Source organism: Pyrus communis, chromosome 4 (assembly GCF_963583255.1).
Source record: "Pyrus communis chromosome 4, drPyrComm1.1, whole genome shotgun sequence".
Taxonomy (NCBI): Eukaryota; Viridiplantae; Streptophyta; class Magnoliopsida; order Rosales; family Rosaceae; genus Pyrus; species Pyrus communis.
In genome coordinates, this window is record NC_084806.1 from 2663178 (window position 1) to 2682439 (window position 19262).

Consider the following 19262-nt stretch of genomic DNA (forward strand, 5'->3'; position numbering starts at 1 on the left):
GTAGATACAGGTTAAGTCAGTAGAAGAAGATAGTATGCATGCTCGTCAACTATATGTAATCAGTTGGCATAGAAAATGCGTCATAATTGAAGGTGTAAATCTTATCTGAGTTATGAATAATATGGAATGATATTTTCTAAAAAAAAGAACAACTGGTGACGAATCACGGTTATCTATTTCTTTCGAGTCCAGATGAGTCTAATTGGGATGATGGATGCAAATAAAGTCTAGCATTTGGTTTTTGGTGTGTTGGTTTTATTGCTTCAATTGGAAAGTAGATGAACAATGAGACAAGGCTTCCCTTCCACTTGGAGTTGGATTGTAGGATGGGTTGTGGGGCTAAAGTTAAACCAATGAGAGAGAGAGAGAGAGGTGTGGGGATTGGAATTGGATAGGCATTGGAAAATTGAAGTCTCGATACGGAGGCAAACAGGGCATAAGAACAAGAAATTCTTATTTATCTCTTACAACTCTCCCTAGCTCGGGAGATTTTTCATGCGGAAAATACAGTCTAATATACTATATTTCATAATACAAGAAGTTAAATACTTAAAATGAAAATTTTCACCTACTTACCGAGTTGTATTTTCGACGTGCTAAAAAATATATCTCCTGACTTTTACCTGGCTTGATCTGATTCGCCCACCCCCTACTTTCATGTTTTGTCTTATTGCCTAGGTTCAACGTTTGTATCTGGATTTGGGATTTGGGTTTGATCGGGATTGGGATCACAGACAAGCTAATCAGGCGGTGTTGAACTTGCTCTCCAATATTCAGTGGGTCCGACCAATTACGTATGTTTAATATGGACCAATAGAAGACTAATACAGTGGGTGAGGAGGTGAGGTGAGGTGAGGATTTCATTTCAAGTGAATCGGGTGATATTATACATTTAAGTCCACGGTCTTCCGGGGGTCCCGCATGCAAGTTGCCAAAACCGGAGCGCTGAAGACGGTGGGTCAGCCTTTTTTGGGCTTTGCCTATGTGGATTTATTTTGTTCTGATTGTAACGTGGGTCCTCCTTTCTTTTAGATTCCTCCCTAATTTTTAATTCGGATAATACGGAGGATTTACGTGTAATTCTCCTTTTTAATTGTTTTTTTTCCTTAATTACTTTCTAGAAAACAACCGAACGTACGGTGTTCTCGAGGTCCTGTCTTTCCTTTATGTTATCGCCACTCCTTACAAGTGGGAACTCAAGAATATAAATGCTGGCCGGTCACTGGTAATCTTAGCATCAATTATTTGGTGTGTCTGGGGTGCATCCCCTCCAATAAAATTGTTTGGTTCTTTTTTTCTTTTTCTTTTTCTTTTTCTTCAATAAAGTTGTTTTATTGATAAATGATATTATTTATATTAAAAGAAAATGTGATTCAAACTCGTATTTGACAATAATTGAACCTAAAATATCTTACTTATAAGTGAAGAAAAATATCATTATACTATAATAATAAGTAACCACTTGTTTGAGTTTTCATTGTCCAATACATTAATCTATACACATACTACATCTAGACAACAAGTTATATCTTTTCGTATTCGTGTAGTGTTAATTACAAACTACATATTAAGGGGTCGCTTGTTGACAAACGCTAAGCGAACGTATGAAGAGTGCTTGAGTTCAACTACTTATTTGATTAATTTGCATGCGGTCCAATGTGTCTTTAAATTACCCACTATTGTCTATGTGTCCGACAGTTATTAATTTTGAATAAATAACCTAAACCCAATCAACAATTTCCCATATGAATTTGTGTCATGTAATGGTTTGTGTACGATACAACCACGTACTTATTTAATTTTGAAAACCCTAAACACAAGTACTACCTAGTTCATTGCATACTAAAACTACACTGGTGTATAAACTTCTTTGGTTTTGTATGGTGATTAATTTGCTAAGCGATTAGGTCATCACTCATTAGATAGCCACATTAGTGTGTTTAAACCTCATTTACTATTAAATCCATGATGATTAGATCATTAAGACGACATTTAACTATATTATCTTTAATTCCCGGAATAATTAATCACGTGCTTGATCCCACCAAACTCTTAGCTTACTGGTCTTAATCTTTCTTCTAAACCTAATTTGATAACAAATAGGTATATAATATTTAGATATATGCAAATTCATATGATCCTATCTTTAATCATCATCTTTATGCACTAATTTGTTTCGAAGTTTGTAGCTCTCTCACTGGTCCTCCCTAATCTCCATTTCCATATAAAATTTACATTGTTTATCTCTTACTCGGTAGCAGCCTCACCATGCCTATCCTTTTCACATTAGGACATTTAATTAATATATATCTTCTCCTTAATTAATCCAATTAAAACATTGTTCAGGTGCTTTACCTTTTTTCATTAACCTTTAATTAATAAATTAATTGTAACTAATGTTTGATTAGTTGGAAATTACTATATATAGTGCGGGGAGTGACGAGGAACCTCAATTCACATGTCACGATATCCCAATCTAGTCAGTGCTTAGTGACACTGATATCAAAAGTTAATTAAAAGTATGTGTTTATCTGTTTCTTATATAATTATTAAATTAATTAAAAAAATTTGTGCTAATCTGAATAGTGATTTATGTATATTAACGCTTAGTGTCGGCAGTTTCCAAGCCATTAGGGCATTTTTCAGTTGATGGTGGACTGAAGATCACTACGCCACCTCATACCCTGTCAACATGTTCCGTGTCAAATTAACTTTACATAAATCACTTCATGGTGATATTAGAGACGAATTTCAAGTTCTTATTTCACACGAACATCCTGAATTCTTATAATAGTAGTTAGAGAGAAGCTAAAGTACATCTGTATATCTTTTTAGCCTTCGAAAAAATAAACTACCGTAGTAAGTCATCAGTTGGTATTAGAAACAAAAATGGGAATCTTTGATATGAATGCTTTTTATTGATTGATTGAAAAAAATATATGGGAATCTTTGATATGGATGCTTGAAGATAAAAAGATTGAAGGGATATATATATATATATATATATATATATATATATATATATATATATATAAGTATATATATAAGTAGAAATTAGTTGATTAAATGGCCAATCACTAGAAACCAACATACAATATGTGACAAAGATAAGTTTAATATTATAACACCCACAAGATTGAATTTATTTTATTTTTTTGTTGAACTTTATGTTTTCAAGTATGATCTCATATTGTGCGCCCCAAAAACAAGAGAAAGGAAAGAAAAAAAGTCACCACGTCCAGGAAATGGGTGATGTTCGTTTGGATAAGCAAAAGAAGTGGCTTCAATCTAGGGCGGGCCTCCCTCTCCCTTCCTCTTCACCCACAACAAATTATTTTTTGGGAAGTTTTGATTCTGTCATTTTTTTTTTTTTTTTTTACAACATAAAGTAATAAAACTTAACACCGTTAAGTAAGAGGATACATGACGATCAAACGAAAAAAAGACACATGAAGTAAACATTAAATTGGTGACAACAAACATGGGCCGATTTTTTCAGCCATGGATCTGTTGTCTCCAAATTAGTGTCTCCCATGTGACTTCTTTGTAAAGAATGACCAACTAATTATATTGTCGAATCACATGCATGAAATCATTAGATAATGTTAATGCTATGCTTCAAACACCAAACCCTAGTGGGTGCATGTAGATGTGAGGGAAAGAAATCATCTTCGGATTTTTTCCTCCAAATTCACCAAGTTCGGAGATTTGGACTGTTGGAATTTGATCTAACGGCTAAAGTTAATATAACTTTTAAAGTGGACCCCTATTTATAGTCGTTAGATCAAATTTCAAAAACTTGAATTCCAAAGCTTGGTGAATTAAAAGGAAGAGATCCGGAGATGATCATTTTCCATATGTGAGGTTATTTATGTTACCGACATGGCACGCATAAAAGAACTATAAGGCCACGTAGTCAACTTAGACTTTGCCACTTGGGGGTCGTAGTTGGCCACCATTACCTAAATAATACGAGCCAAATAGCAACAAAATAATATCAGCAAATAGTTTTGCCTCAATCCTCAAAAATTGAGATTGATCGGGACTGTCTTGTTTTCTTACCTTGCAGATAAGTGTTCGTCTTTCTCCCCCAATGACACGTCGTTCCCCATGCCACTGGCACTACCTGCCAACTTATTTATCTTCACAATATTTTTCTTGTCTGATTAATATTTTATTTTATTGTTTTTATATTACTCACACTTGCCTAAATAATGTGGGTGAGGTTAGCCAGTGACGAATTATTAACCACGGGGTAGTGGTTTAGTGGTAAAAATCGATTGCGAGGTTTTCTTTAAATTAAAGTTTTGAAGTTTTGATTCGAAACTTGTTATTGGTGTGAAAGTCAGATTTATGGTCAGATGGAGACTGAAATACCTTTGTGAGTCTTTCTAGCCTCTCAAAAAAATAGACAACTATGATTTACCACCAGTTCTTCTTTTTAAAGAAAAAACCAACGATGAATTATTTAATGAATAAAAATAATAAAACTATAGAAAATTTAAACGATTGCACTAGAAGCTAAAGTGTTAAACAACTAATCCATCTCAAAACGAGGTCAACCAAGTCAATGGGTTGTAAATTAGTTTGGACTAATCCGCACTTAGAGGAAGATTAAGCACTGTTTGACTTGGCAGTTCAGCTATGCGGTGGCAGATGGCAAATTATATACAATGTTTTAAAAAAGGACATAGGCGGCCACCTAGACGCTGAGGGGTGGTGAGCCGAGGCGTTTTCTTGCAAATCGGTTGGAAAAATCGGATGGACTCTTGGCAGTTAGGAGGGCTAGGCGGTTTTTTTTTTTTAATGAAATTAAAAAATAAAATAAAAAATCATATCTAAGTCTAAGTGGTTTAAAATTGTGAACTTGTTGTACATGTGTCATCCTATAATATTCCTCACTATAGTTATATGGCATATATGCTTAATGTGTTTTTAAATTTTGGACTTGTTGGATACTCTTTTTGCATTTTATCATTTTTTTATTATCTTATCCATGGATTTCATACAAGTATAATTTTTTGTTAGTGTCAATATGCACTTATTTACAAGATATACAGAAATTTACTTAAATCCGCCTAGGCACCTGCCTAAATCCCACTTAGCCGCCTAGGCGCTAGGTGCCAGCCCACCGTCCGAGTAGCGCCTAGCATTTTTTAGAACCTTGATTATATATATGAAAATGTTATAAATTTATTTTGAATTAGGAGAATGAGAGATTTTATTTGGATCCAGTTGTCTTATCTCTACACCCAACTAAAACATTTTCTCTACTAAACTTCCAAGTTTGCCCTTAAATGAATAAGAAAATAAATATTGGTATTTTTATCTGTACACTTTATAACTCAAATCCTAGCACACCATTGCACTCTTCCATTATTTCCAGCGAAACCCACCCAAGTGAAAGCAAGATCAACAACGATCATGTGCTCCAAAATTTTCAATTGAGATTATTTGTTGAAATTTTTAGGAGTAAATTATTAAGACCATATTAGTTATATATCCTAAATCCAAGTCATGTAAAAGCAGTTTCATCCACATCACAATTTGGAGGGCCCAACAAAGAAAGTAAGCAGAAGCTACAAATCAAAAGCACTTTGGTAAAGGAGAAGCTGTGGGAAGCCGTACCTTCCCCAGTGAAGGAGCTCCCGTGGTGAAAAGCAGCTGTTACTGCTTGGGAAAAAAAAAAACATTAATATGGTCATATGTTACTTTGGGTACCCTCGGCTTCTTATCAGACATCATATTTTTCATCTCCAGAAACTATGAATTGGTGATATCATTTGGTCTGTTTGTTGGGTACCTCGACCGATGTTTTGATGGAGACATTGCAAGAAGTGGTTCCCAAGTCCGAGGAGAATGCCAATGAGATAGTAGTTTGTTTTGCTGGAAATAATTGAGGGGTGGAGTGGTGTGCTAGGTTTTGGGTCATTGGGTGTAGAGATAGAAACATCGATTGTTATTTTCCTATTTATTTATTTAAGGTTAAACTTGGAAGTTTAGTGGATAAATTTTTTTAGTTGAGTGTAGAGATAAGATAAAATTTCCCTTTAAATAATTTGGAAAACAAAAGAATGTTATGGGTTATCTCAGTGAAGGGTTAACCAGTTGGGTGGTGACTGGTTTAGGTTTCAACTTTCATCTTAAAGGCAAAATACCACATAACTTATGATGGTTTACAGAGTTTTCGGGCATATACACTCAATGTCGGAGTTTTATGGACCATGATTTTCTCATTTTCAAAAACTCATTCCGCTTTTCTCTCTTCATATTTGAACGATTATAACTAAACTATGTTAACATCTTGTATTGACTTCTTTATAAAGAGAGAAACACATAAAGAAAAGTAAGAGAAGAGGAGAGGGAATGAGAATAAATTTAGAAAAAAGAGAATCACACTCTCAGCTTTATATGATCAAAGTCTGCTCTTAGGATCTTAACAATGAATTAGTATCAGAATTTGATTTCACCGCACAACTTAGTCAAACTCTGCGAAAGCCGTCTTGCACGCGAGTCGCGAGAGATGCATCAAATTAAGGGTTAGCTAAGAAACCATCAAAAGGTTAACGTCCATTACAATTTACGACATGCCAAATCTGTCTAATCAAAGAGTAGTGGTTGGACGTGGAAATATCACTCGAAAATACGAAACAATAATAATAATTCACCAACAATTAAATATCATGTATTTGTCAAGTCTTTATTTTAAGGCTTCACTTTATATAAAAGAAAGAAATGTCAACTAGGAAAGACGCGTTTTATAATTATATATCTGGTTGGTTGTATCTTAAAAGTCAAAATCTCCAAATGCAGCTCCACCTACTCATTTGTTGGAGTTCGGAAATTTTATTAACTATTTCAATCAAACCTTGCCCAGTTGGAGTGTTGGACCATTTGCAAAGTCCAAAAGCTGCAAATTGCATGCAAAACGTTAATCAAGATAAATGAAATGCACAATACCAGCCCTGTCGCTTGATAGAGAAATTAGGGTCTGTAGACCAAACAGATGAAGATATTAGGGTTTTCAAAATTATGGTTATAAATTATAATTAATGACTTACATGTAAAGAGTCAAATGATGTTTTTAGAAGCAAGCTAGCACCGATTTTGCTTGACCATATCAAGAGGCGGATGGAAATAGAGACCCAGGTGGTCTTAGGGCCACCCGAAGTCCAGAAAATATGCATGTGAAGTGAAGGTCTATCGAGTACCCTCCAAATGTTTGGTACAGGTCTCTGTTGTGCCTACCAAAGTTCAGATCTTGGATCCGTCACTAACCATATCGCAAAAGTCCATCAAGTTTAATCCTAACTAAAGTCATTCGATCTTATATATAGTATGCTAATGGTTCCACTGAGATATTTGGTAATCGCCAACATTTGCAGACGTGATGATGCATACTATTCTTTTTGAACAAGCTGCTGAAGAAGAATAAGAAGCGGTCGAAGAAACAACGACCCATGACCCAAAAGTCTGCCGAAAGAGAGTACAGGTGGGCTGCATGCCCATGACGTGGACGTCTGTTGCCTAAACAGTTAATGAAGAACTGCATGTATTATGTTTAATCAATTGTTTAATACTTAATCCCATCTCATTATTCAAACGAGTCTCAGTCATCGGGAGCTAACTTAATTACTTTAATTATTTGAAAATTTGTCACAAGTCACGTGTGAAATGGTGAGAGATTCCCTTGTTCGAACGCTGTTAATCTGGAAGAAAAAAAATGAAAACTAATTAAAACGGTTTGAAAACTTTGAGTTTTAACGATAAGGATAAAATAAAGGGTAAAGTGAATAGTATCCGGATTAACTTTTTAGTGTAAAAATGTAATTTTTCGTTAACGTGAACAGTACTTGAAGCTTTTAGTTAAAGTTCCAAAAAAAAAATTGATTGAATTGACAAAAGAAAAATATGGTCCTTGTTTCACAGCGGCCGGGTTTCACTGATTAGAAACGTGCTTATCATCTGCTTGATTTTGTGATTAATTAGTACTAATTAATGATGACTTTTGCATGATTGTCGAAGTGGTAGCTAATCTTGCACTTTGGGAAGTGAAATCAGTGATATATACAATGTAGGGAAAAGAATTGGAAGAGAGACCAGTTTCGAAATGTGTGGTTCCATTCTCGCGCCGCGAATACGACCTGATATATTAAGTATAATAATACAATTGTTTGAAAACATTTTGAAAAATTAATTTCTAACCGATTATATTATGACATTTGATGTACCGATAACCGGCCTGTGTTATCGGACACTGAAAAATATATCCAATTCCATGGACTCAAGGACGCAAATATACATTTACATCAATATATCCAACAATAAACTCGTAAACTTAAGGGTATAATGGCTTGGGCCTTATGCACTTTTTTTGTAGTAAAAAATTCCGATATGTTGTTGTAGTAGCACTGGCTTCGGGAGGACCTCGTGCCGGAAAAACTGCTCGAACGTATGCAAAAACCATGAAGCCAATTCGTGAAGCGGAGGGGTGTCATAATTGAGAAATTTGTACGAACGCAATGACGTAACTTCCCCATCGTATATCTTCTTCTTGGCGAGTGAAATGTTAACACTGCTACTTTCCGCTTTAGAGAAAACTCTGCGTCGCTGTTACTGGAGAGTCAATGGTGTTGATGCCTTGGCATGTTGGCTCTCCATTTCAAGAAGCATCAGGGACTTCTGTCTCTGATACCTGTTTCTCTTAGCAGAAAGTGCTGGAAGAAGGGGAAGGAAAGAAGGGAAAACCCGTCAGGAGAAACGGAAAAAATGAATGCGTAACATACTATCTGATTCGACAAGACAACGATGCCTAGATATGCAAGTGCGAAGTTTGTTCTACCGCTATTGCCTATTGTGTCCATTTACAAAAATACCTATATGTTTCAAATGACTGCCTTAATTTGAAAGAGTTGGGAGTTACGGGATAACATCGCACATTAAAAGAATTTCGGGTAAAACAGTTTTAAAAAGTTCAAGTTCACTAAAACGGCCAAACACGATTGTAGAAGATTGCAACAAACACAACACCACTATGTGAATTGCAATTAAGTTGCTACTTTGGTGAGATGCAAAAAAGCATGAGCATGAAATATCAACAACAAAATATAAGACATACAATGACAATCTGAAATTCTTTCATACTTACCCATTAAGTCTTGAGGTAGGCTGAAGTCATAATCATTCCTACGCCTTCGGATGCAGAATATGTATAACGCCAACACGACCAGGCAGAAAACAAGAACACAAGATACGGCTATCGCAATTTTACCCTTCTTAGATAAGCCGCCATTTTCCCAAAACAGAGGACAATCAGGTAAAGATGGTACGCCACACAAACCTTTGTTGCCATAAAGACTGTCGAAGAAACATAGTAGCTTATTAGTTTAGCAACTGCAACACATGTAATAATCATTAATAGGTCACTGAACATTAATGTTAACACCTAGACCGTAGTACTAGTTAGTATTAGAAATGTGTAGCTTCATCGAAATGTGAAATAATATATATATATATATATATATAAGTGAGAATATCGAATTATATCGTGACATACTCAATGGCTCCCCCGTGGACGCCAATAGAATAGAGCTCCTCTGGAACTTTGCCTTCCAATAAGTTATTATTCAATAGCCTGGGAACGTAGAATGCGTATTAAAAGGAAAGCAATCAACAAATGGAAAGGATATTGGAAATCAAGACATTGTTTCTTTTACTTTGTTCTTCAGTTGGCCTCCTCTATATATGGTTGATAGTGTTAGTTTACTTAAGACACAATGCAAAGAGCTCCATAACCAAACGATGGAAACAAATGCACAAGCTGAACACTTACAAAAGCTGGAGATTCGAAGTAGTTAAACTCTGTGGTATAGGCCCAGTAAATTCATTGTTCGACAAATCCCTACAAATTCCAATTTAACAACATAAATACTCGCAGGAAGCAAGTAAGAACCAGAAAGTAAAAATAAAATATCAGGCAATGTCAACATATGAAGGTAAATCCATCACTTAGCATACTTAACTACAATGGTTTTGGATGGACAAGCAAAAGGAGGATAATTTTCCAGAAAATAAATCAATAGAAGTGATGATAATAAAACAAACACATTGGAGCTGTTATGACAACAAAAACGAGCATCATAACTTTAACTGTTAAATCTGTTATTTAGATAATGTCATTTTGATCAAGACAGAGAAAACGGGGGAAGAGAAAAATTCTCAAACTTCAGGCCAATATTTCAAAGTTCAAACCATATGACAGCCTGGTTTCACAAAGTGCAGCAAAAGAGAAAGACATGCCCAATTACCACATAATTTGTATAGTGAAACTTTTTAAGTCAATTTGAAGTCGACTGCTGACATTAACGGTGAGGTACATTTCTAGTTAACAAATATGAAGTCGATTTGAAGAAAAATCATGCATACTAACAATGAAACAGTTCTGAGTCACACCAGAGCGTAAAAAACAATTGAAAATTTCAGTTAGATGGTCAGTCAAGTGCGTACAGAACTTTTTTCGATTACACAAGAACATAAACAGAAAAAATCAATCACAACAAAGATCAAAAGCATTCTACTGACATTGTCGGAAATGAGTGGGGGACTTACAGCCTTTTGAGACTTTTTTGGCCTAGCCCAGATGGTAATACGCCCTCCAAAGAATTGGAGCTTAAGTTCCTGTAGTATTGTATCAAAAGACAAGATAGTATAAACTTCTACTCTAAACAAGTTGAATCACCAAAAATTAGTCTTTGCAGGTGATACTTACAGGCTTACCAAGTTCGACAAGAGACTAATCTGGTCACTGATAAACCCTTTCAATCCTTGGCTTCCAAGATCACTGAAATGCACAATACACTTAATTGAATGGATAATGCAGGTAGATTTTGCAACTTCACATATCGATTTTAATCAACTTCAATGCTTTTGATCAAGAAAATAAAACTCTTACATTCCAGATATGATAAGAACAGTTCCATTCTTATCGTGCTGGCACGAAACTCCCTCCCAAGCATCCCAATTGGACGGAGCACATGGATCACCATTCCACCCCATCCTATCGGGAACACGAAGCGATTCCTTCAATGCTCTCATAGCAACCACTACAAAGGATAAGCTCCCAAGTTAGTCATATCAATCACAATTCAACTATCATCATCCTCAAATAACTTAATTGTCATTAACTAATACCTTGTTCTGGAACAGTGGCAACATCAGCAGGAACCAGAGCGTAGTTTTCGAGCCCGCTGATCAATGTCGCGCCCGCGACACTCTGAAGCTTCACATTCAGGACACTACTGCTCAAGTTCTTCACTGTGTAATGCCATGAATACGCCGCGAAGCTCCCCACCTCTTTGAATATGTCAATTCGATTCACATTCTTGCCATTGATGAGAATGTCGAACACTCTCTGCCCCGCCTTCTTCACACTCGAATCGATCTCCGCGAAATGGAACCACAACAAGTAATCGAGCTTCGCGTCCACCGGCAATTCGTATTCCAGGGCTTTGCCGTCGACGACTGTCGCCGATTGGTACAATTTCATCGGAAAATAGTTGGGGCTCTGGTCTGTGTTGGCAATGGTGTTTCTAGTGGAGACATATCGGACGGCGGATTCGGAGACGGCGTCAGTGAATCGGAAATCCTTGTCGTTTTGCCATGAGCGGCCGAAGAGGTCGGTGTCGTTGCTGAATCCGGGGCCAAACTGATCAGAGCCGCAGGTTAACCGGCCGTAGTTGACGATAATGTAGTTTTTTCCAATGGAACCGGCGTCGTAGGAGTCCGGGTCGACCCGGATGAGCTGAAGAGATCCGATGACGGGAGGGTCGGTGGCAATGCTGTAGAAGCAGATATCCGCCTCAGAGTCGGCGACGAATGCGAAGAGATCCGAGTAGGCGCCGTTGCGGGCGAGGTCCTCGGACCACGGGGAGCGCCAGGAAAAGACAACAGTGCCCTCGACGGAGACGTCGAAGGAGGGGGAGTGGGACTTGCCGTCGTAGTTGTCATAGACAGTGAAGGTGCGGATGTAGTAGCGGCCGGAGGGCAAATTGGGGATTATGTAGCAGTTCTTTTTGCCGGACGATAGAGGGAAGTAGCGCAGGGTCTTCTCTTGTGGGTGGTGGAATTGGAGAGGCTCGGAGACGACGGAGGTTGCGCCGCCGGTGAAGAAGCGGTCGGAGAGCCAGGTGGTGTTGAATGGGTCGGTTTGGTCGGTGGGGCTGCCGGAGTCTATGTGGTAGGCGACTCCACCTGTGACAGAAAGAAGAAGCAGAGTCAATGACAGTTAGAAAGTTAGTTAAAGCGGTTGGTCAGTATAATATGTGGAGTGTAGAGGTTGCTACCGTAGGGATAAGGCGGTGGAGACGCGGCGGATGTGGAGCAGAAGGAGAAGAGAGAGAGGGAGAGGAAAAGAAAGACGACGGCAGTCATTTCTTTTTCTTCCTTTTTTTTGGGGGGGTAGGAAGGGAGTGGGAAAGTAGTGTTAGGACATGGTGGCCAGATTACCGGGAGGGAAAGTAAAATGGAGGTCAGATTTGGAAAGTAGGATTATCTCCCTCTTTTCTTTTTCTTTTTTCACCCATTTTCTCCTTTCTTATTTGAAAGTCACGCCACGTTAACATATTATATTTATATTTTATAAAAAAATAAAAAATAAAATAGAGAATATAAAAAGAGAGAATTGAAGGATATAAAAAGAGAAGATAAGAGAATTCTAGTCCCATATTTGGACTAGTAAGTTGAGTGGGTAGGTTGGTAAATAACGGAATTAACCTAAATAATTAGGATTAATTTTTTGAATCAACCTAAATAATTAGGATTGATTTATTTTTTATAGAAAAACTAATGAAAAAGTCTTTAAAACTTTAAATTTTAATAATAATAACAAAATAAAGGGTAAAGTAAATAGTACTATGATTGATTTTTTAATGTAAAAATATGATTTTTCGTTAAAGTTATCTTCTTCTTTTTTTCCTTTTTTAAAAAGGTGAACACATGTGCACATGGCGATCTAAAGAATTGTATTTACGATTTGTTTTTAGGAATGTGAGATTTGAAACACAGAATAGTACACTATATGTCACTATACAAATAGTGGGATATTTGTGTTAAAAAGTTATTAACTTAAAAAATAAAAAAATTCACATTTTATATAAAAATACGTAATGTACTACTCTGGTTTTTATTATATCGAAAATTTTCTCCTCTGGTTGGTTGTTGGCCTTGTACTGTTGGCCTGTGTTCAATTCTGCGCACCCGTGACATGCTCACGTTTATGATTTCTTGTTTTCTATAGGAAATAATTATATTGTACAAAATACAGACACCAATTGGTTATGTCATTGTCACCCACTTACTCTTTTTATGTTTAGTGTTCTTGATTTCCAAGAGAATTAAACAACATCTGTCGCTTTTATCACGTGATTAATAACTAAGAATGAGAACGGAGGAAATAAAATTGAACTCGAGAGTGATTTCAATGTATATTAAGCATTTTAAGTTTTTAGGAATAGAAATAAGAAATAGAGATCCACTCAAAATCAATAATCAAAATTTTTATGTTTCTATCATCAACTACATATGGAGAATCTAGTATTTGAATATAGCGAATTAACATTTCGATTACAGACATCAAACAAGATGCGAGTTTAAATTATATGTTCTTTTATGCCGGTCTAGTTATAATGGTACATACGGTCTAGTGGTATGAATTTTATGTAAAATCTAACTGTTAATTTTTCAAACCACTTAGCAGTAGTACTGTGAATTTTTATTTTTATTTTGGATATTTTAACCAAATATACGTTAGGTAAAGACAAGTTAATGTGTGGGAAAGGATTATATTTCTCCAAATTCACAGATATAACGAATTTATTTAAATAAGCAGATTTTCATTATTATTATTATTATTATTATTTTCTTTTTTTGGCTCTGGGCTGGGCCTCTGGCTATGATAATTTATTGGCGGGAACGAGAGCGTAGTTCTCTAGCCCACAAATCAACGCCGTGCCGGCCACACTCTGAAGCTCCACCGTCAACACCGTACTGATCAAGTTCTTCACTCTATAACTCCACGAGTACGCCGCGAAGCTCCCCACCCCCTCGTATATATCAATCCGAGTGACATTCACCGTTGATTAAAACGTCGAACACTCTCTGCCCCGCCTCTGTCACTCCCGGATCGATTTCCGCGAAATGTAGCCACGGGAAGTAGTCCAGCTCCACGTCCACCGGTAATTCGTACACTATGACTCCTTCCCCCTCGACAACCGCCGCCGATTGGTACAGTTTGCCGGGAAATAGTTCGGGGCTTGATCGACGTCGGAAATCGAATTTATCGTGATAACGGATCGGACTGAGGATTCGGCGCCGGTAGACCGAATAGGTCGGTGTCGTTGGTGAAGCCGGGGCCAAACGGATCGGCGCCGCAGGAGAACCGCCCGTAGTTTACGAGGATGTAGTTTTGGCCGATGGAAACCCCGTCGTATGAGGTCTCGTCTACCCGAACGAGCATGAGAGATCCGATTACGGGAGCGCCATTGGCAATGCTGTGGAAGCAGACATCGGCGTTGGAGTCGGCGACGAAAGCGAATAAATCCGAGTATGCGCCGGTTCGGGCGAGGTCGTCGGGCCAAGGGGAGCTTCAGGAAAAGATGACGGTGCCCTCGACTGAGACGTCGATGAGGGGGAGTGGGATTCGCCGTCGTAGTTGTCGTACACGGTGAAGGTGCGGATGAAGTGTCGGCCGGGGGACAAATTGAGGATGCCGTAGCAGTTTTTTCGCTGGAGGAGAGGGGAAAGTAGCGGAGGGTCTTCTCGTGGGTTTGGCGGAATCGGAGGGGATCGGAGACGGGGAAGATAGCGCCGCCGGTGAATAAGCCTTCGGAGAGCCACGTGGTGTTGAATGAGTCGATGGAAACTGAGTGGCTACCGCAATCTATCCGGTAGGAGCGCCCTGTGACACCAGAAAGTTAAGAGAGAGAGAGAGAGAGAGATGAGGGCATAGTTTTGTGAGTAAGGTGGGTTAGCGTGATGTGATTAATAGGACCACATAATTTAAATTGAATGGTCTTGATTGCTGAGTTTTTCTACTTCGGAGTTTTGAGATTCTAAGATGATCTCAATCAATATTTATGTTAGTCCTCATGCACCAATGTAACGAGTTTATTCAAAAAAAAAAAAAATAATCGTCTTGGTTGTGGTTTCATATGATTTTTTTTTTCTTTTGAAATATAAGATTATTGGTTTAATTATGGGGGTTTGATTGGTCTAATGCATTGCAACGTTTAACATTAACATGTTAAATCACGTCGCCGTTGACATTAATTTGTTAAAATTGACATGCTTGTTACTTTTCTCGTTCCGACTTGTTAACATTCGGTATTTGTTATTGAGATTGATTAATTCATTGACAAATCCGACAAAAACTAAATTTTGTGACACAAGCGATTTGGAAGTTAATCATATGACGTGACATGCTAATTATTGTGAGAGTAATCTTCGGGAACTTATATTTTACATAATGTTAAACTTTGTGATAGGAGCGCCTTATACGTAGGTTGGATTAAGACGTTGGACATTATGCATGAACACGACATTGATTAAACCCACATGAACAATGGAAGCCTTGGATCAGTGGAGAATAATTTTTTAGAAATTTTATGCTCCTTTGTCAAATAATTGTAGATTTCATAAACTCATGGGAACATGACATTGATGTACGGAACAATAATGGACTATAATTTTCATGGGAAGTCTTGACCAATCAAAAATCAACCGATTAGGACCTCGTAACTTTACAACTATACTCCAACACATAAAGAGATTTTTTAGTGTGATCAATATACAGAATGGTACATCACATGTTATTATACAAATGGTTGGATATGTGTGCTAAAAATTTAATAATTTAAAAAATAAAATTTCTCACCACTTCAATTAAAACACGTAGTGTATCACTTGTGTTCCCGTCACAATTAAAATTTTCTCTAACACATACTATGTTGTTTATAAAAACAACATGTGCCAGCCACTAGTAGGTGGGTAGCAAATCACTATCATTTTCTGTTGGTTTTAGTCAAAATTGTCTCTATGATTTAAAATCAATAAAAATAAGGTTCTTAAAAACGTTAAGCGTTAGTCAGGCGACGAGTTGGGGCCTAACGTTTAGGCGCATAGGGAGAATATAGGCGAGGATCTAGACGGATTTAAGTAAATTTATTTTATATATATAATTTAATTCAATTTACTATATGATATTTTTTTCCAAAAATATATGTGTAGGTTACATAATTTTATGGTGTGGTCTAAAAAATTAATCATAAAATACTACCTAAAAAGGAATAAAAAAAAAAGAGTCAAAAGATTATTTGGTTTTGAAAAAAAGAAGTTAGAATCGACGATTAGGGGTTAATAAATAAAAGAAGGTAAAGATAAGTGGTGGGACCATTTAAAGAGGTATAACCGTAAAAGGGAGGAAAACGTGGGTGAAACAGGAACAGTCTTCTTCCTCGCGCGAACGGCGAATAGAAACACAGCCGCTGAAAACCCTTTTTTTTCTTTTTCTTTTTTTCGGGATTCCGGCGTTCTCCACATACGCCCACCTAGATCTTGTTCAGCCTCGCCTAGTCCCACCTAATTCTCTTTAGGCGACCGCCTAACATACTTCCGATTTTGTTACCGATTAAAAGCAAGTCGTGGTAGCAACCGACTGTCCAGCGCCTAAGCCTATTTTTAGAACATTGGATAAAATGATCTCTGAGTTTGTTCACCGTCAACAGTTTGATCATTATGCAAAAAATATACGTTAAATAATACCTAAATGACAACAACAAAAAAACTCTCAAATTTTGTCAAATTATTTTGGTCCAATTAGGGCATTTTTGGCATTTTGATCCTTGCTTAACAGGTTTTTCACATAATGATCAAAATAATTTATGGTGGATAAACCTTTACTATTCTAAAAATCTCCGCCTAGCACCACCTAAGCGTTAGAAGGCTGGCCACCGTCCCGATTAATGTTTAGGAGTTTGAAAATTAAGAAATGACGCATATAGCTATTGAGGCACCCACCTAGACCGTCTATAGACCTGCCTAGCCCGTCTAGAGACCCACCTAGCCCACCTAGTATGCCCAGACCCACCTAGGTCATGGCTCACTCAAATAGAAAATATATCACTTTCATTTTGCATTTTATTTTTTCAATAAATTGTAAGAGACTTATTGCATATTTAAATAAACACACATTATATCATTGTTCCCCATATTTTCATTATGTTCAAATACTTCATAATATATAAATCATTTTATTTTATAGTTTATGATGAAATTATATATATTTTAAGTATAAGTAGACACTTATTTACAGGAATATAAGATATTTACTTAAATTCATCTAGTCAACCTAGGCGCCCGCCTAGACTTTGTTTAGCTGTCTAGCCGCCTAGGCGCTAGACCCCAACCCGATAAAAACTTCAAACTCACAAATCAATTCTATCAGTTTCAAATTTCAAGAACTAAAGCGAAGAGTTCTTCCAAGACACTAGGGATGACAATTCAAACCATTAAACCCGATAACCGTCTAAATGAAGCGGATTTGGGTATGAAAATTCGGGTATATCTTGGATATAGGGAAAAATCATTAACTTTATTCGGTTATGATTTTGGATATGGGTATAGGAATCTCCTATCCGTATCCGTCCTCGAATCTGAACCAAATAAATATATATTATATTAATATAATATATATATAATATATATGTCATTCTATTTTGTAGTTTATGATGAAATTATATATATTTTAAGTATAAGTAGACACTTATTTACAAAAAATATAATAGATTTACTTAAATCTGTCTAGTCAGCCTAGGCGCCCGCCTAGACTCCGTCTAGCCGTCTAGCCGCCTAAGCGCTAGGCCCCAACCGGATAGAACCTTGACAAACTCACAAATCAATTATATCAATTTCAAATTTCAATGACTAAAGTGAAGAGTTCTTCCAAGACACTAGAAATGACAATTCAAATCATTAAACCCAATAACCGTCCGAATGAAGCGGATTAAGGTATGAAAATTCAAGTATATTATGGATATGGGGAAAAATCATGAACTTTATTCTGTTATGGTTTTGGATATGGGTATAGGAATCTCCTATCCGTATCTGTCCTCGAATCTGAACCAAATAAATATATAATTTATATATAATATAATATATACTAGCCAATGAGCACACACCTTGTGCGTGTGAACAATTTCATTTTGTTTTTTGTTTTTTTTAGTTTTTAAAAATTTAAAAAGAGTATGAAAAAAAGATGGTGGGATAATTTCTCTTAATAAATGCATATTTTATCTTAATATTACATAATTACTGTTTTATCCTCCTTATATAAATATTGTGTATCAAAAGTGAGGGTAAAATAAGAAAAATAGGGATACGATTGTCTTTTCTCAAAAGATGCAAAATTACTATTTTGCCCTCCTTATATAAGTATTGTGTATCAAAAGTGAGGGCAACATAGAGAAAAAGGGGTAAAATATACAAAATTACTATTTTACCCTTGTTATGGAAATATTATGTACCAAAAGTGAAGGCAAAATTAGAAAAAAAATATGGCAAAAAGTTGATAAGGATGATTCTCCTAATAATAGCATAGATATATATATATATATATATATTATTTATTTATTTGAGTGCGCCTATACTATTATTACGATATTCTTTATTCACCCCATAATATATTTAGTATATAATATAATAGTATTCACCAAACCTTATACTATATATGCATCAAACCCTATATTCATTACACACCAAACATCATGCTTATGAGAGATATCAACAGCCAACATCATACTCTTATTTTATACTTTACAAAATTCATTCATTGTTATGTTTCGTATTATTAGACGTGGTTTTGTAATGATAAAATTAGTATCTACTAAACTATTGTGCGTCAATTGGATGAATATAATTTTTTGTTTTTAACTAAGATAAATATAACCGTTAATCGATGAGAAATTTGTTACCCAGTGGATATGGTTATGGATAATTCCTGATGGTTAATTTGCGGTTATGAATGTAGTTAATTTTCATGATTATGAAAATGGATAGAGCATTTCTGACTCAAACCGAACCGTTGTCATTCCTATAGGACACCATTTTGGTTAAAATGTATTTTCAATTTAATTAACCAAAAAGAAAAACAATGACACGTGACGATACAAAGATGGTAAAATTAGTAAATTTACAAACACTCGAAAAAATTT

At 36.3% G+C, this 19262-nt stretch overlaps 1 protein-coding gene and 1 pseudogene across 1 annotated transcript; both read right to left on the reverse strand.

Annotated features, from left to right (window-relative positions):
* Window positions 1-8114: 8114 nt before the first annotated feature.
* On the reverse strand, window positions 8115-12502 carry LOC137731669 (receptor-like protein 4). Its single transcript, XM_068470851.1, has 9 exons — window positions 12342-12502; window positions 11191-12249; window positions 10952-11102; window positions 10769-10840; window positions 10609-10677; window positions 9833-9901; window positions 9557-9634; window positions 9149-9357; window positions 8115-8717 (listed from the first exon to the last, which is right to left on the reverse strand). Exons 1-9 carry the CDS (start codon window positions 12427-12429, stop codon window positions 8614-8616), a joined length of 1899 nt encoding a protein of 632 aa, XP_068326952.1. The 5' UTR covers window positions 12430-12502; the 3' UTR covers window positions 8115-8613.
* Window positions 12503-13813: 1311 nt separating this feature from the next.
* Window positions 13814-15375, reverse strand: LOC137731292 (receptor-like protein 4; annotated as a pseudogene).
* Window positions 15376-19262: the final 3887 nt, after the last annotated feature.

What these genes read in the sequence shown, in the direction of transcription:
- LOC137731669 (XM_068470851.1), bottom strand. Translation starts at nt 12,429, where the DNA reads ATGACTGCCGTCGTCTTTCTTTTCCTCTCCCTCTCTCTCTTCTCCTTC. An exon ending in TGCCACTGTTCCAGAACAAG is followed by an intron (nt 11,103 to 11,190) that starts GTATTAGTTAAT and finishes TATCCTTTGTAG; the next exon opens with TGGTTGCTATGAGAGCATTG. An exon ending in ACTTCGAATCTCCAGCTTTT is followed by an intron (nt 9,635 to 9,832) that starts GTAAGTGTTCAG and finishes CTACGTTCCCAG; the next exon opens with GCTATTGAATAATAACTTAT.